The sequence below is a fragment of the Prunus dulcis genome, chromosome 2, assembly GCF_902201215.1.
Source record: "Prunus dulcis chromosome 2, ALMONDv2, whole genome shotgun sequence".
NCBI lineage: Eukaryota > Viridiplantae > Streptophyta > Magnoliopsida > Rosales > Rosaceae > Prunus > Prunus dulcis.
The window spans coordinates 21,194,510-21,218,898 of record NC_047651.1 but is presented as its reverse complement, the minus strand read 5'-3'; the positions used below and the strand labels follow the sequence as shown (position 1 = coordinate 21,218,898).

The window sequence follows — 24,389 nt, the reverse complement described above, 5'->3', positions numbered from 1 at the left end:
AACAGGTTATGCTCCTTTCAGCAAACAGAATTTCGTGACTTTTTTCCATGGACTAGGAGTTTCACCTTGTTTTTGGTGATTGCCATTGATGACGTCAAGAAGACTGATCCATAATTACATGGATGAGTTTATTTTTTGGAATGGATGATGAACTTCATAAATCAAGTAAGAGGAGAGAAATTTGGTAGGTAAAGAGAGAGAAGATAATAGATCACTAGAACATGTAATTTTGTCACATGTACGCGTGAGTATGGATTAATCTGGTGTGAAAAATAGGAGGAGCTGTAATGCAAGGCATCAAAAAGCTTTTATAAGCTTGCAAACTGCCACTTTAGAAACAAAACTACATTGGATGTGTTTAGAAATTGAAGTAAGAATTTGTGTGACATGACAAGAGTTTGAGTTGCAAGGTGTCCGTGTTAGTTAACCATAGGTTTCATGCAAATGTTAACCACCAATATGCAAAGACAGAAGAGTGAAAAGAAAATCAACAACTTATTTGCTGCTTGTAACTCTTTGTGCAAAGAGGACAGAGAACTGTCATAAAAGTTGGTCTCCTGCCTGCTGGTTTGAGATTTGATCATGCCGAAAAGAAACTAAGAAATGGAGGCCCAAAACATAAAATCAACAGAAAAACCAAAAACAAAACAGTGCAAATGCCTTAGAGAATCAGTGCTTCATAAAGTCCACATTTATCCTTGCAGAGCAGTGTAGATGAGCAAGTTTACTTCAGCCGCACAATCGGTTCTCCTTGTTCATTTTTGTGTCAACGACAGTGCAAAAGGATCACTGGGATAGCGGATTGGTTTCCTTGGACTCGTTGGGTCGTTTTTACCATATTTTGCGGTATAATATTTGTTACAGTTAATGCCAAAGTTGAAATAATCCAATGTAAACCAATACAGTTAATGCCAATCCACAAACTAAATGAACCTCCAAAAGCTCAATTTCTTTAGAGGACCGAAATTGAAACCTTCATGCACTTTATTACCAAGGAAAACATTTGTAAGAGCGGTTTTTGACTCCAATGATGCCTTCACCAACTTCAAACCCTAAGAAGCAAAAGTAAAAACAAAATATGTAGTATCAATAAATAGACACAGATAGAGAACACTATTTATGGTAAACAAAACTAATTTTACAAAAGAGATCAAACCTCTTTAATGTCAAGATCAACCACTTTCTCTTCAAAAGCATCAACCGTCTTAAAGTTCAACGTTTTAAGCAATGTGATCATTGATACAGTAGACATAGGCTTCACTTCCAAATCATCCATTATCATGTACATAATGTCGCTCTTGACGTATCCGCTCTTAATATTGCCAGACGTCACTCCAGTAGGTTCTGGTGGAGGAGCAGCATAAAACACCTCGGTGGATATTTTGCGTGGAATGCACGTTGGACAAGTTGTTAAAGGACTATCAGAAATATGGTACTTGCAATTTGCACAGAGGTAGAACCGTTTAGGCGCATTCGAGTCATTGTTGGCTGGAAAATGAAGGATGTTAGCGCCAGAAATTGTAGTCTTGGGTTTCAGCAGGGAGTCTTTGTTAAGATTGGGTTGCATGTATGTGTCACTGAGATTTTCGAGGCTCTCGTAAAGTTTGCCTAAGCAACCAACCATGCCACCATTAGAGAGAAGGAGCCTAGTCACAGTTGCAACATGCAAGGACAGAAGAGTGAAGAGAAAATCCACAACTTCCTTGCTTGCTTCAGCAAACAGAACTTTGTTGCTTTTTGTGTCAATCAGGAGCTTCAAACTCACAGTAGCGCTGTTGGTTGTAGCCATTCAGGCAATATTGAGGACAGAGGAGAAGGGCAGCATATGCTTAAGCGTTTAAAAGAAGACCCATTTATAGGCTTAGAAAGAAGTCCTAAATTCGAAAAAAAAATTAAAAAATGGAATGGTGAATGGATCATGAAGTGGGAGGGTCACCTTGGACCCTGCATCAGTCGACCACAAAGCCAACTCTACAGGTACAAATCTTTATTACCAATAAATGTGTCTTTATTACCAATATAACATTTCCATCAACTAGGCTACATTTCCAATTTCTTTTTGTCATCTCAAGGGTCGCCTTATAATTGCTGCTGGTGAAGCAATATACATCTTGAGGGACTATAGTTCCTCTGCAGCGTGGACAAATAGCTTAGGGTTGTCTGAGACATAGCAGCAACTGGTCGCACAGCAGAACTGTTCGGCGGGCATCTGGATCATCGTTGGTCAAAATCCGAAGGACATTAGCTCCAGCAGAAAGTGTCGTAGGTTTCAGCAAGGCCTCGTCCTTGTTAGTAGCAGGTTGTAGTATGTGTCACTGAGATTTTCAATGCTCTTGTAAAAGTTTGACTAAGCTTCCACCCATGTCATCCTTGTTAGAGACGAGTTTAGTGGCAATGCCTAGTGGCAAAAGACAAGACTTAAAAGCAAATCCACAAAAGTGCTTTCCCCCTTCAGCAAACACAACTTTGCGGCCTTTTTACATGTACTTAATTTTTGGCGATTGCCGTCAAGAAGACTGATCAATAATTTTATTAGAAAAGCCTGAAGTGAACTGGTGGTGAATACCTGTTGATGGATAATATATTTACCCCATAACTAGGATTGTTGTTTTTATCTCATTAATTATCATCCTCTGTTTCAGGATTTACCTTCAATAATTACATGATTAATAGATCATTATAAGGCTGCTTTTGAAGATGAGAATTCCTTATTTCACAAATGATAATCCGTATAGACGAGAACAGCTAGCTGGCTTATAAGATTTATTTCATTCATATGACTGGGATTTTGATCTTGGACTGACTAAATTAACATGGATCTTAATAGCTCAATTTAATTATAAATTGTATTGATCAAATCCATTCACGCATCCTAGACCAGACAAAACTGATGAATCAAATATTCTCCCTGCTCAATGCAATCAAATTGTTACAACTTACAACCATTTTCACTTATCATTCTTTTTAAGTTGGGAATGCTATTGAAGTCTAAGCCCACGTACATCATGAGAGAGAGAGAGAGAGAGAGAGAGAGAGAGAGAGAGAGAGAGAGAGAGAGAATTAAGAATGGAACGTTTAATATAAATTGCTTGGCCTGATTCAGGAATTGGTCCTTGTATTAGTGAATATACAAGAAAAATCTGATTATGAGTTACCAGGGTGTTACAGCACTGTACAACCAGTTGATTAGCAACAAGACAATTAGAGACCAGCATCATCCTCCTCCTGCACACAGCAAAGTCCAAAACACATTATGTCAGGATTTGAAGAACACAGCAAAGTAAAGACTCGTCAGGGAAAATAAAGGTCAACAATCCTGATTGGAATTAATATGGACCCAGCTATTCAAAATCCTTATTTGAAAACTCTATCTTCTTTTTATTTAATTTACTTAGGAAAGATGACATCAAGGAAAATATTATGAAGCATTTTCAAATGGAACTTTTTCCAAGACAAGGTTAGCATTTCTCAATTCATTTACCTCAACTCTTTTTATATTACTTGGTTTCGGTTTTGATAATTTGCTAGCAGTATCAGACACTACCATCCAATCAAAATTCACTTCTAATTGGGGATTTTTAATATAAATGGAGACATTAATAGACTTTTCAAGGGGCACCTACTGCAGCTGGCCCAAAATAATAGCAAATAAGGTCTGGTTCCATATAGCAAGTGATTCAGCAACTTCAAAGATAAAAAGTGCATAAGCAAAAACATGTTTACATGCAGGAGATGGAACAAAATCAAGTGAAACGGCCTAAGGTTGCATGCACCCTGTTAGTTAACCTAGTATTTCAGTACAAGATCATCAGACTAGGAAGGTTGATTCACTAGTGACCTGCCACATGACCGTGAAAACAGTGTAATCCTAATTCCACTCCAACCAAAAGCTCATTATCTTTCAATTTGGAACCAACTTAAGTCAGTTCCGGAGGTACTCTTCCAGGATGTGGCATCTTGATAACCGGTGAATTTGTCTAAACAGAATAGCCATCTAGAGTTACTATCCCACTCGCAGTTCCTAAAAATAGTGCACTAGCATGTCATATATATGGAGGAAATTAGTTCAACAATGGTTACCATCAACTTCATTACCTCAATGGTTTTTGCCACTGGAGTTTATCCTGATGCCTGAAAATGTTGGACTGCAAATTAAGCCATATGAAGAAACAGAAAATTGATTTGAGCAATGGGACTATAGATCTCTCCTCATTTGCACTGGCGCTACAATAGACTCAACAATTCAAGAAACTCCACTGGTTCTTCATTTTCTTTAACAATCTGTTCAGATACAGCATTCAGTGGTCACAGTTAGAAACCCTGTCAGATTTACCAACAACTGACAAGCATGCATTCCACAGGCTTTAGTCCAATAGAAAGCAATACTTTGAAGAAATACAGAATGAAAGAACACAAAGAAATCGACGTAGATACCTTAAACCCCAAACAAGCCATAAATGAACACATTAGTACTTCCAGAAATATAACTGGTCACTGCTGAGTAATGACAACAGTTTAATAAATAAGAGTAATGACTGCTGAGTTTGGTAACAAAATAATTACACAATAAATCTAAAGTCCAACAGCAAACAATTACAGACGACAAACTCCACCCCAAAAAAAAAAAACAATGACAGATGTCAGGTAACTCAACAATCACAAGTCAAATCCCTTGAGATGCAAAATAGTAGGAATGGATATAGAAGCTAGTGACAGAAACCTTACAGCAAACAGACTAAATTTACAACAAGCCCCATTAACCAGCCCTAAAAACACAAGCACCAAAAATAATTATGAAATTAAGAAATAGGTCAAAGTAAACTCAAATTTATATTCCATACCTTAATTATAGTGTCCTTTGGCATACCCATTTGGATAAGGACATCACAGCTAACTTGATCCCAGTCAGTCTCTTCTATATCAGTTCTCTCTCTGCCACTATCTAATTGAATCGGAAAATTACCACAGTGAAAAAATCTTCCTACCCAAAGATACAAAACACTGTCTTCACTTTTTCCAACACCTGTATTTGGTGAGTAAATAGTGAAAGCAGATTTAGAATCTAGTTCCCTCACACCAAATGTAGCAATCTTCTCTAAACTGGGCCAGCGGCATACAAAAGGTTGCATAAAATTACATTGTGCTCGACAACTTTCCCCAGTCTCCTTTGAGGCAGAGGATCCTGCACCTTCCTCCAAAGGGCAATTTTTCCAAGGTTCAGCAGAAGGTTTGATAAAAGAAGGTTCCTTCTGGCATATGTTGCACTGTTGTCTTGAATCTTCCCCTCCATTTTGAACACCATCCTTTGGCTCTAATACCTTGTCAATATCATCTAAGTGACCTACGGAACAAGTACTGTCATTTATCCTAACACCATCTTCTTTAGTGGAAAGAAATTTTGAGGAAGTACTCATCAGCCTCATCTTATCACTCATCACAGGCAACTTGAGAGACAAACTACCTCTGCGCTCTGCAAGCGAAGATAACTTTTTTGATGGTAATGAGGTTGATCGGGAATAGGACTGTGAACTACAATTGGAAACAATGTTTTCTGGACTGTTAGACATGGGTTGATCAGAAGATTTAGATGAGAGGAGAGACACGTCAGAATCATTTGACAATGTGGAAGAGACTGGAAGAGAGCATGAAGCTGCTGATGGCGAATCCATAGAGGATTCTGAAAAGTACTTCGAACTAGTGCTTGATTCAGAAGATATGGAATCTGGTGATAGATATAGAGGTGAAGAAGAAGAGGACGATGAAGATGAAGACGACGCTGATGAATTAGTTTTAGCTGTATGAACTAACATCATAGAATCTGAATAGACCCTGGAGAGGGATATCCTGGGTGCTAAGACAAACTCCTTCATACTGCCAGAGGCAAACTTACGCCTGAGCATACTCCAGCTACTCTCTCTAGCAGGAAGATGGGTTTCGTGTTCATTCTGGGAGGATGCAAATGGAGGTACAAAACCCCCCCTAATAGCTTTCTGGAAAATTTCAAAATCAACATTATATCCGTCTGTTTTCCTTTCACCTGGACGAATCTTAACTGTTGATTCCCCAACCTCCCCTCCATTGCCAGACCTATCCATCAATGGCAAAATGTTTGAGAAAGCATCCCAAAAGTAAGCTGGTTCTTCCCCTTCCTTGATTATAGTTATTGGACCTTGCACTCTCTCATACCGAACAATCTGACAAACAGCTCCTCTTGCATCCCTTTCCATGATGGCCTCACAATTCTTACCAATCCAAACATATATGGCAGACGGTATATGAACAATAAATGCACCTCTAGAATCCAGAGCAGAAGGTGATGGATCATTCAACATTTTTGGGACAAGATGCAAAGGATCATACGGTGAATGTGGGGCAATTCTGTACATCCTCAATAGTGAACTCGGGCTAAGAGGAAAAGCATGGACCCTCTTTTGGCACTGTAACAACTGACAAGCAAAACCCATATTCGGATCAGCAATGCCTCTTGCTGCTTTCACATACTGAAATGCATCATCAAAACTCTGTCCTTCTCTCCACATAAGATACGCAATCACCAATGAGGTGGACCGAGATACCCCTTGACAACAATGAACAAAAACTCTTCCACCTTGTTCCCTAACATCTTCAAAGTAATCAAAAACATCATACAAGATACTAGTAATGTCCTCGGTCGGACTGTCCTGCAACCATAGAGTTCTATACACAAAATCCGCCTTGAAATACTCGGGACAAACAAACCCCACACAATTTAGAACATGAGTAATCCCATTCTGCTTAAGTATGTCCCTATCCCTCGCAACCGCATCTCCGCCAAGATAAATGTGTTCGGCCACTTTGGAACACTCTTTATCAAAGAAAGCAATCTTATCCCTCCTCACAAGCCCACCATTATTTTCCGGGTTTCGCTGAATTGTTGATAAATCAAGCTTCAACCTCTCCCCACCACCTCTTCCACTTGGGGTAGGAGGTTGTGGCCACTCACCAATATCATCCGAACCCGCCTTGGGCCACTCATCTAAGCTACGTCGAGCAAGAGGTAATTGCAAGGGGGGCAAACAAGACCTAGCCTTGCTATTCTGCTGGGACCGAGGGGTTAAAGGCACAGGAAACCTACGGTGGTTTTGGACACTGTTTCCAACAGTGGCATTTGGATCTGCTAGGTCTTTTTCCTCAGTCTCAGGGTTGTGAGGGGTGGTCCGTGAAGCAGACCATGATGCTGAGCGCCAGAACATCTTCCGAGAGCTTGAAAGCTGGGCCGGAGGCCGTGAAGTAGCGGAGGCATCCTCCTTACTCACCATGCCCAATTGAAATTCTTAGTGCAAAACCCAGAAATCTGAAAAACCTCTAATTTGTTTCCATTTTTGCTTTAGTATGCTCCACCGGAAGAGAACGAGATGGGGTTTCGATGTACAAGAATGTAAGAAATCAAAACCCTATCAGATCAAGCATCAGCTACAAACACACTCTGACAGAAACACAAAATCGTAGTAATCTTATCAATCAACACCAAATCAAAAGTTCCAAGCATATAGTCATTGGAAAAATTAGCAGCAAATTAAATCAATAAGGTGCCAAAACAAGAGAAATTGTGACGCGAAAACTGTTAGGGTAGAATGGAAAACCCAATCTTGAGCTGAAGCCTAAATTATTCGTCGGCAAGGAGAAATTTAATAAAACCAATTGAAAACGAGGCAACTTGTGAGTTTCTAGGGTTCTATGTTGATGTGAAACTGCGAGAGAGAGAGAGAGAGAGAGATTAGATTTGTGACTTACAGATTGAGATATCAGAGAGGAAGTGTGAGACTGGAGGAGCAGAGCTGTGAAGGAGACTGAGAAGCCTTGGGAGCTGAGAGAGGGAGAGAGGAGGCAAAGGCACAGGAGGGAAGGGGGGAGAAGAAGAAAGATACAGTAGGCAGGCAGTGGGTTTTCAATTGCTTCTTCTTTGTTTATTTGACTGTTTCAGAGAGAGTGACAGACCCATTTTATAAACCCACCCATATACCCATATACCCATACCAATATATATATATACATTTTTTTACTTTCATTTTCAGAATTATTGACCAATGATAATGCCATTATTTATTTTTTAAAGGTAATTTAAAGGCAAAAGATAATATTTTTTATTCTCAATAATAAGCTCTTATTGAGTTTTTCCTTCTTTCCCCTCTCCATATTTTTGCATTTTTCTTGTTTTGGTTATATTTTTATGGTGAAGATTTACAGTTCTAAATTTGGTAATTGGTTGGACCAAAAAAAATTAGTTAGGGTAGTCAAAACACAAAGTCTCAAATTAGTAACTTTGAATTTTGACTACTGCACTACAACAGATAATTGACTCATGCAAAGATTCAGATAATCAAATCCTTCCAACTTAGGATGGAGCAACTTTTATTGGTAATATCATTAAAATTTTGATTTAAAAATCAGATATTAAGTTTGAACATAATCTTTACTCTCTCTTTACTTACAAAAATAATATGTATGTGATGGTTTGGCTCAATGGACTCGTCAAACCAACCTAATGGCTCAATAAAAATTGTCTTTATATCATTCGTGTTTGGGTAAATGATTGAGTCATTGATGCATTGTGACACTTAACAGTAAATAATTGACCAGTATTCTTTTTATCAAATGACACAAGTAATGAGAGATTGAAACAAGACCTCCACCAATTCTCTTAATAATTTTTTTTAAAGTCCAACTAATTGCTTTAAATTTTGTGGTGCCAGACTCCCTCAACATAAAAGTGTCACGTTTTGGAAAGAAAAACAAAGAACAATGATTGCTACTAATTGCTAATTTTCACATTTAGCGAGGGAGGAAAGTGACACTATGAACCTACAAAGTCCCCAAATTCAAACATTCGTTAAGCCTTGAATATGACCCTCAAGACTCCCACACAAATTTAGGTCAGAAAAATGTAAAAGCAAAGTCAAATTCTTGGCGGAATTTGAAGAAAATTGGTTTTAGTCAGTGTTGGCATCATTTTTTCATGGTTTATTTCTTGATTGCTTGACAAGTTATCCTGAACTTGACAAGTGCGATCTGATTGATTTTCAAGGATAAATTATATTCAATGGTTCATCACAATCAACAGATTAAAGTCCATGAAATAAACTAGATCAGATTGATGTGGGCACGTTTCCCTCTCAAATAAAATAATGACAGATAGAGAATCAAACAGATTTGTGAAGAAGATATTGCCGAGCATGTGATAGACTGATAGCATCTTTTCGTTTTTCTTCCTTTTATATGTTGGTCAAGTACATAATTCGACCCCATCATCTTTCCAAGTCTGAACATTAGAGAATCGGTCTACGCCAAGACCAGCGTTTGAAAAATCAGCCTAGGCGGTCTGGCTAGGTCTGACCCAGAAAAAAAAGAAGAAAAAAAGAGCCATTTTGGAATCTCCAGAGACGAGATGACAATGGTGTTGTGTGTGTGTGTACGTGAAAGAGAGAGAGAGAGGTCGCGGGTTATAACTACGTCTGAGCGAGAGAGGGGGGTTGGAAGACCGCCGTGTTAGACTTTATATCAATTATGGTACTTCATAATTTACGTATCCTTTTATTTTGCATGATTTTGGTATAAATTTAAATTTTATAATACTAAATAATTATATATATATAAAAAGAAATGCCTAAGCAACAACAACCCAATTTTCCAAATACAATGACCATACTCTGTGATCCATAATATTTCCCAGCCAATGATCTCAACATCAAGAAGCAAAAGATTCTAAACCGTAAATTCTGACAATAATAGCTATCATAAATAGGCATGCATGTTCGAACAACAGAAATGCAAAATCTCTAGAACGCTTGCATTTATCTGTAGAGCATTGGAAGGGAAGTTTAAGACTAATGAAATCACCTAATATGATAATCTAAGTATTATTGGTCATAGCATGACCCAGACCAAATTGGAGGACTTCGAGCAATCAAGTTGGTCACTGGAGCAGCTTGAACTCCACGTCTATTCAAGAGGCATCTGAAGTATTGTAGCCGAGGCAGTGCAGTTAAATTACCATTTCGCGCAGATGTTGCCTCCCTCCTGCTCCACAAACGCTCTACAGGGAAAATGAAATGGCGTTCAGTCTCAAGCTGAAGAGTACCCAGAAAACACAGTACCAAGTACTTGCTTATATACATATCACACCTGGGAGATTGACTCTAAATCAACTTAATTCACTACTTACCTGCAGCAGCAGCAGCTCGAGGCCAAATAGTTTGCTGAACATCTGATGTATCAGCTGTCTCACCCCACATGCATACTTCTCCTCCAAGAACAAGCTTTTGCTGAGAAACATCGTCAATTCCTTCAAGTGGTTCAGCATTATAAGCAGCTTCCCAAGGGACATCTAGATGGTCAAGATACCAAACACCTTGATTGCTGAAAATACATCTGAAACCTTTGGCAACAGCCTTCGGACAAACCCCTGAGCCCAACCTATTGCATTTATAAAGTTAACAAAGTGCTTAAGACCATTAGAGCTTCACTTGATGCCATCACAAAACCATGCATAGGGAAGAAAATCACCAGTTATGCACTACAGTCTTTGGATTGAGCTTTGTTGGGAAGGTGTTGAAGGTTTCTTCCCTGTGGTAAGAAAGCTTAAATCTGTCACATGATTCTTTACAGTACTGAGAAACAAAAACAATGAAACACTCTTTGAATAGTTGAATTCCTTTATTTAAAAGCTGTTGATTCATAACTTTAAACTGATGAAAAACCTAGCAAGAATTTACGAGGGAACAAAAAAGGATGGTAACAATTCTATTGATATTAGACATACCAGTTTACCGGGGTCCAATTTTTTGAAATTGCTATTTCTTGTGCTTTGAGAACAAAATACTGATATGCGTCTTTAGTAGTCATGTTGTGTTGCTCAAGCCTAAAAATATAAAGACCAATGCACAGAGTTACATGCAAATTGTAATCATCGCTTCAAAGGTAGAAGATTACATGCAAATTGTAATCATATAAGATCTGAAAGATAATGAAAAGGCCAAATGAAGTGAGTACCATTGCTTCACATGTCGAGTGGAGCTCCAACAAGCTGTCAAATTTTGAAATAACATCAGATCGTATGCAAGCATGAAACAACACAGAGAGAGAGAGAGAGAGAGAGAGAGAGAGAGAGAGAGGTTCTGCACATGACATCTAATGAAAATTTACAATCACACGATACACGAGTTTACATACAGGTCCTTAGAATATAACCCATCACAGATCCATCATATTTTGCAAGGAGAAGAAAGTCCTCCACTCACTTACAAGTTATGATATCTCAATGTAGGTGTAAAATATAAACATATGTACTCCTTCAAATTCTTGGAAGGAGAACGAAAAATAATTGGTAGATTCCCCTCTAAGACTTTATCAGGATATAGAGAACAATACAACACTCTCTAGCTCATAAAAGTTAAGCATGCACCAAAATTTTATAAAAGCAAAGTACTTATAATTTCATTGTTTATCAGAAAAAAATTTATATAAAAAACACAAAGATTAGAGTCGCATAAAGAAAAAGAGTAAACTTCTCCATTCTTGTGTAAATAAAATGACTGCAGAATATTAGCTTAGAACAAAAGGTTTTACTTACTTGTATTAACTTCATCACCGCCCAAGTGGAATAGCTCAAAGGGAAAAATCTTTCTCATATCTGTACATTGGAAACTAAAATTGCATAAGTATATGGAAGATAAACACAAGATTTGCCACAGTAGCTATAGACAATTATATATATTTTAAAGTAGAAATCATACATGGACATGATATTCATGATTTTCAGGTCCTATTTCTATGCGTCAAGTGCGTAATCACAGAAAAGAGAGAGAGAGAGAGAGAGAGAGAGAGAGAGAGAGAGAGAGAGAGAGAGAGAGAAGTACTTGATACCCATACATTAAGTCATCTATAAGCACACAATAAATAACAGGGTAAATGTTTTCATGAGCTTAACCTGTCAGAATTCCAGAAACCACATCGAAAGTTGAACTCTTTGATACATCAAGTGGCTCTTTGCAGGAAGTGGAAGGCCAAAGATTAGGATATCCAGCGCCCCTGCCCAAGAAAATTAAGAACAGGTTTGAGTTTTCATAAATTAGCAGTTTTACCAGATGACCAAAAAGCACTATTCGTCAATGAGAATGCAATGTCAGAATAACTCTGATCTGTTTGCTACTGTAATTTAAGTTTCCTGCAAGCGCCCATGTGGTAAGGCACACAAATAAAGTACCATACACGAAAAAATTCAGTTCTGCCAGACCAAGTAGTAAATGAGAAAAGAATTTTCTCCACAGACGATTCTAGATAGTGGTAAGCAGTAAGCACGTTCTGATGTTCAACTTCTCTAAATCATTTTCAGTGGAAGTTATCCAAGATTACAACATGACATAATAGGAAAAAAAATTTACCCTTTTGTATAGAAAGAATTGGGTATTATATTGACAACTAAGTATCTTCTTCATTCTCTCAGTTCCTAGAGAGCCATGACAAAATCATTATTGACGAAACCAAAGCTAAGTAAGCTATGTCCCTTTATTTGATCAGACCATACTAATTAAGCACCAAATCCTAGCTTAGAGAAAATAGCTACTTGATGGGAAAGGCTGAAAAATCCACTTTTATCATAGTAAAAATAATTTACTACAATAATATGTCCAAATCATTAGCTTAAGAGGACAGTTAGTCTGTCCACAACATTATCTTAAGACAAAAGATGATATTGAAAAAGATTTTCACCATGATTCTGCATGACCAGGGACATCTATTTCTGCCATAACATTGATGCCTGCCACAGAAACATGCAAAATGATCAAGTAAAATATGTAAAATAGATTGTATCGCGTCCAACCAGGCTAAGGACACAACAAGGAATAGTAAAGAACATAAGCTTATTTTCTAGCCCAGTAAGGAAATAAAGACTATACGCACCTCTTGTTTTGGCAAAGCTTCACATTAACATGTCAAAATGTGGAAAGAAAACACAAAATTAGTCTATTTAAGAGTATGAAAGCACAAAATGCATATCAGATATGCAGATTAAACAAGAAGACGTGGCTATATACTTTTTCAGGTTCACATTTTTGGTCCTCTGCAAGCATTCTATTTCATTTTATCTCACTCTAAGATAATCAGTAATAATCACTGCCATTATCACAGTTTTCACAATAAGTCCCATTCAGGTTCATAATCCATCTTAAAATTCTCTGAAGATATGATGTATCATAGTACTTTCTGTTCTCAACAGCTAGAATGCAATGATTAGGATGAATATGGAATACACAAGTAATCTTCAGCTCTTCAAAGAAGTTCAAAACCTAATGAGGATTGAATAATATACAGAAATCTTACCTGACAATTTCAATTGCATCCTCAACTGTGTAGCGCTCCCACTTTGTATATGAACCTTTCCACAACTTTGGGTATGAAGGTACTTCTAGAGGAAATGACTCTCTATCTATGACGTGCCAATGAAGAACATTCTACTTAATGTAATTCGCAACATCAGTATTACATGAAAAAACATTAGAGAAACAAATCATAGTGTAATATCAGGAAGGTGCTTAAATGAATCCAAGTGCAAAAACCCTTCTGGGTAACATATCTTACAAGTTTAGCATATGACATCGATTCAATTACTTGTTTAATCACGTCAACTGGTAAATAGTGCCTTGATGTATCTGCAAAAGAGTGAAAAATATGGGCACTAGGACAAACTAATTAATGAACGTAGAAGAGAACTCCTTCTTTCATGAAAAATAGTAGCTTACCAAGCAAAAGCCCTCTGTATGCAAACCTTGGACTGTCCCGTATGTACCAGGGTGCCCTGTATACTTGTACAGATTTACTCCCGTAATCAAAAGTACACAATTGGCTGAATGTCTAGAACATTGCAAAAGAGAAGACTGAATAAGGAAAGGGAGAAGCTGGAACAAAACATAGCCATGCCTATTTGTGCACAATGAGAGATTTGTTAAGCATACTATCATGAATACAAATTAAGCAGCTTACCAACAGTTGATCTCAATTACTAATCCAGAAATATTTCATTCTCATTATTTATATAAGTAAGCAATAAATACTTAAGCATTTCAAGCAGATATTTTGACAACCACCAGAGTTAGCAGAGGAACATATGACATTGTTATTCTACAATTTCAAAATGGCGTAATTTGATAAGGAGCCACCAATTAAAGGAACAACTTATCACAAGTGATGCATTACCCAGGACTAGATCAACAGTAACCCAGTAACATTGACATTTGACTGGCAGCTGCAAACCCAACAGAGGTTCAGGTAAGCGTTCACTCATGCACCTCAGTTTGAGAGAGCAAGAGATGGAGGAAACATGATTCCCATCTGTTGGTCATCTGTACAAAGTCCATTATTATCTTTTAACTGGAAAGAAAATGATAGCTTGTCTCTCCCTAGTGCCTACCTCAATCTCTTCCTCACTTGCCTTATTGGAAGTCAAGTTGCAGTCCAATTCACGTAAACAACCCCCCTACTTATATACACGGGCTTGTACAATCACCATGCCTAATTCGTAACACAATGTAGTAACAATCATACATACCTCTAACGCCCGCAGAGCACCATACACAGTGTTTGCCTGCAACCAGAAAGGGAACAAAAATCAACATCCATGGAACGTCAGCACATCTATACAATTATTTTGCTATTCATTTACACCAAAATGTGAGTCGATATTGATTAATTTTGATGTTAACGCATCATGTACTAGTCAGAGCCAGAGTTTTAGTACTACAGACTTGCAAGACATTCTTAGTTCTTTGGTTTGAAACCTCTCATCCAAATTTTTTTGTTATCTGTTAACCTCATGAAGCGCACTCTATGCAGGATGGGAAAGCATATATATGTTTTGCTTGATATAAATTGCTAGCTCAAAGAGCTTAACCCATCCAGGGAACAGGGCAGTGCAATTCACAACAAATTATCATCTGCTTCTGCATCTAATTGTCAGAATACACCAAAGAATTGAAAAACCACAATCTTCAATCCTCAATTTACCTCAATGGTGGCCTCCCCAACAATCGATTGGCCATCCTTCTTCAGCACGAACAAAGTATAGCTCTCATCCACACCAAGTTGAAGCTGAAAATAACCAAACCGCTAACAAAAGTCAAAACCACAATCATTTTCTCAAAAACAAATACAAACTCTGAATTTCTGAAAAAACCCAACTCACATCTTCGCTATCTGAATGAACCACAACTTTCAGTTTAGTAACATCATAGGACAGTCTCCTTCCCCTTATTCTATCAAAGGAAGAAACCCCATGACTGTTCTTGAATATAATAGCTTTGTAGCGATCAAACCCAAGTCTGAGAATGCTAGAGTTGCCTCCGTTCCCGCCCACAACGAGCGAGAGCTGTGGGTGGACAGAAAGGGTCTTGTTGCCGAAGGTGAACTCGGAAGGCAGAGGCCATAGGTACGTTAGAGAGTCGTTGACTTCATCAGCTGAATTAAGGCCTTGGGTTTGCAGAACACAGAGGGAGTGAGAGAAGACGAACAAGATTAAGAACAAGGTGGACATGGCCTGCCTGAATTCTGAGAAATGAGAAATGGGATTGAGTTTTGAGTTTTGAGTTTTGAGTGTTCGATAAGAACTATGGTCTGTGTTTTGTGACAGAAGAGAGTGGAGTAGGTGAAACATCCAATGATGGAGATGATGAGAAGAACACAAAGTTGGTATAAACGGAATCAAAAAAGATGAAATCCTCAGGTTAATTTTCTTTATTTTTCTCTGGTACAGTATTTATGACCGAATATTTGTCTCTGATTCTGAACTTTTGAACAAAAATAAATAAAAGTTAAGGGTTTATTTCAATTTAGTGCTATGAATTCTCACTTTTAAGGCATGTTTGTCCATGCATTTAATTTTAACAATTATGTATCCTTATTTTTTTTATTTTTTGCAATATGTTTACGGTGTTAACGTCGCATTCAAAATTTCTGTTAATTGCCTATGTGGCAGGCATGTGTTCCTTCTATTCGCTTCTTTTAATGTCAATTGAAGTGTATTTTTAGGCAATTGTTGTCTTCCCATCCAAACTTGCAGAAAATGTGTCATAGCTTCTTAATAACAGTATTTGCAGAAGACAACAATTGCCCGAAAATACTCTTCAACTAACATCGAAAGAAGCGAATGTGTGAAAACTAGACCTGCCACATAGGTAATAACGTAAATTTTGGCGGTTAAGTGACGCCAAAACTATGTTGCAAAAAATTAAAAAGATTAAGGTACATGATTGTTAACTTTAAAGGTACATAAATAAATCTGGGTGAGAGTTCATAATATTAAATTGAAATTAACTCAAAAGTTAACGCTGGCTAGAGTTTAGTGAGCATCTTGCTCCAAAATACAAATACTTTTTTTAAACAAATATTTATATTATTGATAAAAGTTAAAATTGTTGTCTTCATAATACTACAAAATTGTGATATTTGCTCCAACAAAAACAATTATATTTATTTTTAAAACATAAAATATTTAGCTTTTTTTTTTCTGGAAATATTCATGGAAGGTTTGCCTTTATGTTGTAATTTTTCTTTTCTTCTGGTTATATTCATGATTTTTTAAAGTAAATATTTGGGTGTAGTTCATAGTTGATTGCAGAAATGGTGGGAACTACGAGAAAATGTAATATTTACCAAACTTTTATCATAGAAACTTGAACGTAAGATTTATTTTTTGTCCTCCCATCTAATATCACACAAGCAAAGCTTTGTAGGCACAATAAGATATTTATGTTTTTGCGTCCATTTATGCCTGTTAATAGTTTTTTTGTTCTTTCACCCCATACCAAGGGTTTGAACCTAGGAGTTATTGTTTGTCTACCCATCTAATATCACACAAGCAAAAGTTTGTGGGCACAATAAGATTTTTTTTTTTTTTTTTTCATCCATTTATGCAGGTTAATAGTTTTTTTTTTTTCTTTCACCCCATACCGTGGGCGGACCCATGAAATTTTAAGGGGTGGGCTAATATTTTTTTATTATGGGAAATCTATTATATTACATTTTTCTTCTTCTTAAAAATAGGTTTACATGGTTAATTGGCTATAGGCTATAGGTATTTTTTTTTTTATATGCAAAGAAAATGAATGGTAACAACTATTCTTTAATTAACCATTTTTAAATTTTATGGGAGTACAAATAGAAGTAGGGAGTGCAGTCATATAGATCTACAATTGCAGAATCATAAGTTACAACCATTCAACAAAACCAAGAGACAACTAGACAAGTAAATAGATTAAACCAGAAAAAGGATGAATCATCAATAAAATCCAAAAGTTAACACCCAAAATCATAAAAAGCTAACAATAACAATTGAAATTGGAAATTAAACAAAAAGTAAGAGAGAAACTTACTAATATTAAAGAACCCATTGGATATAGGTAATCTTATGATTGAGATAGGCTAATGTCAACAAAGAGGGGTGGACTATTTTTAATTAACCTGAGTTTGACTTATTAAATTAACACTAATTATTTGTCATCTCCAAATTTAACATTGGACTAGAGCCAACTCTAACCCATACACAAATCCACATTTGCCCCATACCCGGTAGGTGGACAGCAAATTAAAGAAGAAAAAAGGAAAATACATGAGAGTAGACCAGATTTAAAAGCCATTATAAAGGAAACATAAACAAACGTTGTCTAGATGGTGTAGCACCTAAGTTGGCTAAATGATGTAGCATAGGTTAGTTAGATGGTGTACCATGTAGCACATAGGTTGGTGAGGTGGTGTAGTCAGGCGAAAAAACTTACATGTAACGGGGATAACACTATTTTGCTATCTCAGTCAATAACACAATGACATGTAGAAAAGTTATTCTACTTGTCATTACATTATTGACCAGAAATAACAAAAAGTGATATTCCCATTATATGAGATTTTCTCGTAATTAGGGGTAGAGTTTGGCTTTTATATTTATAAGGACCAAAAATGTAAAACACAAAAGTTAATTTTACTACTATATTCTTTCTTTTTTCGTCTGACAATTTTACTATTATATTCATAATAATAGATGAGGGGTGTAAGAACCCAAAACAAAATATCTAGAAAAGAAAGAAAATATCTAAAAAGTAAAGAAAATATCTTTTAGCAAAAAGACGATTTTGCCCTCGAATATTTTAATAGGGGAAAATTTGACTTTTTGATCGGGAAAGAATTCGGGAATTCCGCTTGCGCTGTTGCGTAGAGCCCGGTGAAAGGAGTCCGTAGACACGGAGTAGACCCGAATCGGAGTTTTAACGAAGAAATTACGATCAAAACATCGCGAAGGGCAAAATCGTAATTTGGAAAAGTCAGATTTTTAACCCCTCACTCTCTCTCTCCTCGCGACAGCTCTCTCTCTCCTTCCTCTCTCTCCCGTGCGCGCCACCAGCCAGCCCTCCCCACTTCCGATCGCGCCTGCCGCCGCCACAGGCCACGGCTACCTCCGCCGTTGGTCCCGTTCGACTCAGCACGTCGCCGCCTTCCTCGCCTGGGCCGTCGCCGACATCAGCTCGCCGGATTTTGGCCGGAATCAGCCATCTTCGCCGACTGTTATGATCAAACTTCCAGTTTGATTTTCTCCCTCATTTCGCCACCAATTCTTTCGAGTGAGGTATGGTTTTCCACCTATTTTGAGTGCTCTATCAGCTGGTTAACTGGGTTTAGATCAATTCAATCTCTAGATCACTCGATTTTCAATTTGAAAATCGGCCGAACTTTGGCCGCGGTGATCGGCCATTTTCGGCCACTTTTTGGGGGTGGTCCAAGAACAAAAATGACTCCAAATAGGGTGTTTTACCTAGGGTAGGAGTTTGGAGTCTCGGTTCCACGATTTTTTAGCACACCCGAATCGCTTTGGACAACTAATCTGGCCGCGCGTGTGGCGGCGCGTGGGCCAGGGTGGTCGCACGGCTCTGGCCAGTTTTGAGGTCCTCGTATCGTCACGAGTGCGTGGGATTTCGCGGATCTCGATTCGGAGTCCGTTTGAGCCTCGAACGGATTTTCCATATCGCGCGATCCGTGGGAGCAGTGTCGTGAAATCATTGGATCGCGCTGAATTTTGGATATGTCGGTCTACGTGATTTCAGGATCGCTTAGGATTCGACAGATCGCGAATCGGAGTCTCGGATACTCCGGAATCGCGAACCCTGGGACTAGGGTTAGGGTTTTAAGCGATAACGTGATTTTGGCCAATCCGACTGTCCGATTCGGACCAAATTCGCCGAACATGGTTCCCGTTGTATGAGAAACCTTCCGGGAAGCTCAGATTGGCCATTGGACACCGTGGACCCCACAGGTCCCGGGTCGGCCGATCTGACGGTTTCTCGCTTAACAGAGTATCGGACCTTCCAAAAATCGGTCCCAGTGTCAGAAAGGGCTAGTGTGGGCATAGGAGTAACTCGAGTTGAAATGTACGTATTTCTTGGAGCCGGGGGCAGGGTGTTTAATGTAAATTTCTTTTATCCAGCAGTTGTTTAATTGATTATTCTTGGATAAGCAGGCACCAGGAGTCCGGCAGATCTACAGGAGGGACCCTCGAGAGGCCCAGCTAGCTCGAACCAGCAGTGAGTGGACTTTTCTTTCTCAAAAGATTTTATAATCATATTTTATATTTGATCTTGAATAAGTGATTTCAGCATAAATTTTATGATGCAAATACCCTTATTTTATAAAATTAGACTAGCAGCAGATTTGTAATTTTGAGGCCAAATTAGTGGTTTAGTTCAGATTTACCAGAGTTCAGAGTAGATCAGTTTTTATCAGAAACAGTTATTTTAAACCATCATGTACCCGCTCTACAGTTGGTGATTACCCAGAGTTGGACCGATGTCGACGGACATCCGGTCTGATTTCAGTTAGTCAGTGCACTTGACTTGCCTCACGAGTTCCGGGGACGCTCGGACGTGAGTGCCAGGATTTGCGGCTCGGCAGACTTGGTGTCCCGAGACCTGCCAGGATTGCGGCTCGGCTGACTCTGTGTCCCCGAGACCTGCCAGGATGCGGATCAGGCTGACTACGGTCCCCTGCATCCTGCCTGAGCGACTTGAGTGACTTGGTGTCACCGAGGACCTGCCGGCGGATCAGGCTGATCATAGTCCCCTGATTTCGCCAGTTTTCGGCTCGGGTAGCCTGTGTGACGCCCGAGACCTGCCAGGGAATTGACGGCTATCAGGGGTACAGTTAGGTGGCAGTTTTAAAGGATTTTAAAGTTTTTAATGCAGTTATGGTTTACTCATTTTTATTAGTAAATTCATTTGAGTTATACTGATCTATCTTTGTTTAGTATGTGGTTATAATCATGTTATCTATATTTATTTGAATATCTTAAGTCGATTATGTTCAGATTTTAGTTCGATATCCCTATGTTTTTCAAACGGGGGTTATTATGTTCTCAAACGTTTTCACGAGCATTATTTTTGTCCACTCACACTTTCAACTTGTTTTTCGCCCCCAGGCCGTAGAAGAACGAAGGAAACCACCCGGGCCATCAGCTTAGCTCCCGACCCACCACCAAAGTGTAGGAGTTCGTTGTAACTTCTTTGTAAATCTTGTAAATATGCTCTGATATCTCGTTGGACTTGAGGAACTGGAGTTAAGATTTGTTTGTTAAATTAGTCTGGCTGTTGGTAGGATTTCTGAGACTGTTTGGCAGGTGGAAGACTTTGGGTATGGTCAAATTTCAGGGGAGACTCTGCCGAATTTTCGGCAGAAATCGGAAGGAAATTAATTAAGAAAAAGGGTAAAAAGGTCATTTGTGTCCGACATTAGCCAGGTGTCAGACACGCACAGGAGTCGGCTCGGTTTTCGAAGCGAAAATTGGGTCAGGTCCTGTCAGAGGGGACTCTCAGGCGCGGTAGTTTTTCTTTATATTTGTTACCACACTCAATATATACATTTAAAGTTTAATAATTTAAGTATTTTGATGAACAAAGAAAAGTGTGAGATTTAAATAAATAAAAACTCTTTATTTTCACATGGTATTATAATATTAGATATGCCTCATTGAACTGAACTATGCTAAATAGCACTTGCAATCCATGTTTGGTAAAAGAGGGACTAACTTAAATGGAATTCTACAATCCAACAGTGCAAAAAACATGGTACTCGCTTGATGTTCATAAAATAGCGAGCGTGCTATTTTGAACAGGTGAGTCTGACCAACCCATGAAGAAGCCTAAACACCAGAGCCAGCGCCCGCACCTCGAAGGCGATTACTCTTTCCCTTGCTGATTATATTGTATTCAGGTCAATATATATATATATATATATATAATTTTCATATTTCAATTTAGGCCCAAAATTTCAAGTTTACATATTTCAATTTGGGCTTACAAGATTACAGTGATGATGAGGATGCTGATGGAGGCTTTGAGTGGGTGGGTCGACGCTAGATTTCTAGGGGTCTAGAGTACTTCCTTCCAGGCCTTGGTTAGCCGAAGAGAAGTGTGATGAAATGGTGGGGCTCCTATGGGTCAACAAGTGGTGTAGACTTCAAACCCACTTTGCTTTGTTGGAGAGGATTGAGAGTGTGAAGAAAGATTTTCTTGGTGATTGAAGGGTGATCGTAGATCAGAGGTTCAAGGTTGGCGATGGGAAAGAAAGGCAGAGAGCGAGAACAGAAGGAAGAGGAAAGGAGAGAATGGGTTTTTTCATTTCCTTTTTTAATTTTTTAATTTTATAATAATTTTAAAGAATTTTTTTTTTAAATTTCACACATCAACCCCAATTTAATATTCCTAATTGAATTTAAATATTTTTTTGGTCAAAATTTCAATTCAATTTAAATATTACAAGAATCATTTTTTAGTCGATACAACACCAAACATATGTCATTATTATTTTTACAATCTAGCTTTTTAATCCAACGCTGCACCAAACATAGATCAGTAATTAATCTAATTTTAATCTGAATACAATTTAAATGTGTCATTATTATTTTTTCTCTAAAATTGTACACAGCAATTTAAATGTGTTTATAATGACACATTTAAATTGCTGTGCATACATACCCATTGGAAAAAAGAAACTGCTGTTTTTGTTTTACTTTTGTTGGTGTAATTAGAGGATGTATATATTATCCCAAATTTTTGAATCACTTTCATCTTTTTCAGTCAAATTATTTTGGTGCGTGCACGATGAATACCCGATATTTAATAATATAGTCATTTGTTAATAGGATCAATGTCATTCTTCCAACTTCTTTGATGTTGTCACCCATTCTTTTCCTTTTTACTTTTGTATTTAACAATGTAATTGCATGTAAACAGAAAACAAGTCTAAACCACCAATGACTGCAGAGCAAAGGAGGTTTGAAGATCTTATGACTTATTTTGTTAACAACGCGTCACCAAATGTTGACTTTTTGAAGGCCCCGGACCCTCCTATACCCGCTGGTATGTTTTTTATTTATTTTTATTTATGATACAAGCCATAGTATAAACTACAAGGGGGAGGTGGGTGTCTCACACACACTACCGAGTTGTCCTGTGGCTTTGAACTTGAGACAACTAGTCTGCAAATTAAAGATCTTTTCCACTAGGCAAAACCTTGTTGGCCTATTGATTCTAGAGATGAAAAGAAGGGAAAAAAAAAAAGAAAAAAAAGATAGCCCTCCCACCTCCCTCCTCCTTCCTCTTTCCTAATCCTATTGGTATGCTTTTGATTATACATAATATATATAAAAAAAAGATCCATACTGCATATACATATATTTCACCATGCATATATTTTTTTTCTCTCTTCCTATTATATAATATCTATGTATTCGTTGTACGACATAATATCTATGTATACGTTATAATTCTATGTCATGTGCTCACAATACTTATTTTTGGGATTTATCTTCTTCATTAACCAAAAAAATTAAAAAATTAAGTAATTATTTTTATTGCTTTTGTTGTATATAACAATGGGTCTACAAATTGCACACAGGTGAATGTAGGTATTGTTTAAAGGTGGATGATCACATTACACAACTGTGCCCCTACAAGTATGATGTCCCAAAGAATGCAATTCTTGGCAAGGGCTGTTCGGTTCAGTGTGTTGTCTGCGGATGTAGGTTTAGAGACTCATGTTGTGCCAAATGCGGCCATACCCGTGGACGTGCAATCCTCATGGATTGTAGAATCTGTGGGAAGTCATATGACCACTGGCCTGATATGTGCCCGCAACGCGATTTGAATTCTTCTTTTACGTGCGACCCTTATACTAGTTATATTTCTTTCAAGACTTGTCCTCCAAAAGAGTAGAGAACAGAGAATGAATTGTACTATAGAGTTAAGCAAAAGAGAAAGGAGTGCTTTTTTATGTTGTTTGCCAAAAATGGGGCATGTTTTTGTTTAGCCATGCATCCTATCATTTAGATGCCTACAACTTGTATTGTTTTTATCGCAAATGAATTGCAATTTGCATTGTCATTGTCTATTATGTTCTTATGCTTGAAGATGTGGGAATCCAATCCATCTATTTAGAAAATGTCTCAAGTAAAAGGTGGTTTTTATCTCAATACATTTTGTTCTTCTCTTATGGGTTTAGTATACTTTATTTTAATTTAAAGACTTGCTAAACAATAAACTAGGCATGAATGACCAAGGTTTGAAGAATAAGGATGGAGTTGGAAATACATTCAAAGATATTATCGAGTTGGATCTCGGCTGTTGTTTAGAAATTAGGTAGGAGATATACCTCAGGGCCTACCAAGCTTTTCTATTAATTCCTAGAGCTTTTGGATATGCTACATCTTTTGATTCACACAGCACTTGTCATTACTGGTGTAGCTATTTTGGTAAGATGAGCCCCACTCCACCATAGAACCCTTTACTTGTAGCTTTGCTTTCTCTGTTTAAATGATCGTAACTATCAGTCCAGTTCTGTGTTAATTATAGGTCAGCTGTGAATCATGAAAGTGGAGCTAAAAATTGGCTTATCTAGACTTGTTATGGGAGTCTTATTGGGCTGCGTCGGTGCCCTTCTCCTATTTACGACGCCAACGTTTGAATACATACTGCAGTTTTAGGGGGTGTACTCGATTGAGATTTTAAAAGACTATTTAGAGATTTAAAAAAAAGTCTAGTAGATTTAAGCATAATATAATGACTTATAGGATTTTATATATCAATTTTTTACTTTTAGATTTTAAAAGATCTATATGATAGGATTTATTAGATTTGGAAGAATGATATGGATTTAACTATTCATCATCTTCCCTAATTTTCACATTGTAATAGATTAGTCATTCGCATTAATCCTTTGTCGTCTATATCTTTTCTCCCTCTATTTGATGAACTCCTCAAATTCAATCACATGCCTCGTTCAAATTATTTACACATGTATATATTATCAAATTCAAACACATG

The 24,389-nt window shown here is 37.7% G+C and overlaps 4 protein-coding genes across 5 annotated transcripts; 1 reads left to right on the top strand and 3 right to left on the bottom strand.

The window, feature by feature from the left end:
- Positions 1–923: 923 nt before the first annotated feature.
- LOC117618364 lies at positions 924–1,789 on the bottom strand. The gene is made up of 2 exons (XM_034347947.1): positions 1,157–1,789; positions 924–1,052 (listed from the first exon to the last, which is right to left on the bottom strand). The coding sequence occupies exons 1-2, from the start codon at positions 1,787–1,789 to the stop codon at positions 924–926; spliced, it is 762 nt and encodes a 253-aa protein (XP_034203838.1).
- Positions 1,790–2,888: 1,099 nt separating this feature from the next.
- On the bottom strand, positions 2,889–7,982 carry LOC117618694 (protein-tyrosine-phosphatase MKP1). Of its 2 annotated transcripts, XM_034348374.1 has the most exons (4): positions 7,774–7,982; positions 4,842–7,465; positions 4,096–4,281; positions 2,889–3,225 (listed from the first exon to the last, which is right to left on the bottom strand). In XM_034348374.1, exons 2-3 carry the CDS (start codon positions 7,296–7,298, stop codon positions 4,225–4,227), a joined length of 2,514 nt encoding a protein of 837 aa, XP_034204265.1. In that variant the 5' UTR covers positions 7,299–7,465; positions 7,774–7,982; the 3' UTR covers positions 2,889–3,225; positions 4,096–4,224. The 2 variants fall into 2 exon arrangements, with proteins under 2 accessions (XP_034204265.1, XP_034204266.1); XM_034348375.1 differs by lacking the exon at positions 7,774–7,982 and having other exon boundaries at positions 4,842–7,760.
- A 1,662-nt stretch (positions 7,983–9,644) lies between these two features.
- On the bottom strand, positions 9,645–15,768 carry LOC117619323 (beta-hexosaminidase 1). The gene is made up of 15 exons (XM_034349246.1): positions 15,218–15,768; positions 15,040–15,123; positions 14,585–14,620; positions 13,779–13,890; positions 13,618–13,688; positions 13,360–13,490; positions 12,940–12,956; positions 12,748–12,796; positions 11,966–12,066; positions 11,609–11,668; positions 11,029–11,062; positions 10,799–10,897; positions 10,543–10,602; positions 10,202–10,452; positions 9,645–10,072 (listed from the first exon to the last, which is right to left on the bottom strand). Exons 1-15 carry the CDS (start codon positions 15,683–15,685, stop codon positions 9,897–9,899), a joined length of 1,749 nt encoding a protein of 582 aa, XP_034205137.1. The 5' UTR covers positions 15,686–15,768; the 3' UTR covers positions 9,645–9,896.
- A 6,531-nt stretch (positions 15,769–22,299) lies between these two features.
- On the top strand, positions 22,300–23,539 carry LOC117619862. The gene is made up of 2 exons (XM_034349914.1): positions 22,300–22,427; positions 22,966–23,539. The coding sequence occupies exons 1-2, from the start codon at positions 22,322–22,324 to the stop codon at positions 23,280–23,282; spliced, it is 423 nt and encodes a 140-aa protein (XP_034205805.1). The 5' UTR covers positions 22,300–22,321; the 3' UTR covers positions 23,283–23,539.
- Positions 23,540–24,389: the final 850 nt, after the last annotated feature.

Excerpts from the sequence above, each read along its gene's own strand:
- LOC117619323 (XM_034349246.1), bottom strand. The coding sequence starts at position 15,685 with ATGTTTCACCTACTCCACTCTCTTCTGTCACAAAACACAGACCATAGT. Across the intron at positions 11,669-11,965 it reads GGTTTCTGGAATTCTGACAG|ATATGAGAAAGATTTTTCCC; the intron begins GTTAAGCTCATG and ends TCCAATGTACAG. Across the intron at positions 11,063-11,608 it reads CGGTGATGAAGTTAATACAA|CTTGTTGGAGCTCCACTCGA; the intron begins GTAAGTAAAACC and ends AAAATTTGACAG.
- LOC117618694 (XM_034348374.1), bottom strand. The coding sequence starts at position 7,298 with ATGGTGAGTAAGGAGGATGCCTCCGCTACTTCACGGCCTCCGGCCCAG. Across the intron at positions 4,282-4,841 it reads CAAAGGACACTATAATTAAG|ATTGTTAAAGAAAATGAAGA; the intron begins GTATGGAATATA and ends GTATCTGAACAG.
- LOC117619862 (XM_034349914.1), top strand. The coding sequence starts at position 22,322 with ATGACTGCAGAGCAAAGGAGGTTTGAAGATCTTATGACTTATTTTGTT. Across the intron at positions 22,428-22,965 it reads GGACCCTCCTATACCCGCTG|GTGAATGTAGGTATTGTTTA; the intron begins GTATGTTTTTTA and ends AATTGCACACAG.
- LOC117618364 (XM_034347947.1), bottom strand. The coding sequence starts at position 1,789 with ATGGCTACAACCAACAGCGCTACTGTGAGTTTGAAGCTCCTGATTGAC. Across the intron at positions 1,053-1,156 it reads TTGATCTTGACATTAAAGAG|GGTTTGAAGTTGGTGAAGGC; the intron begins GTTTGATCTCTT and ends TTTGCTTCTTAG.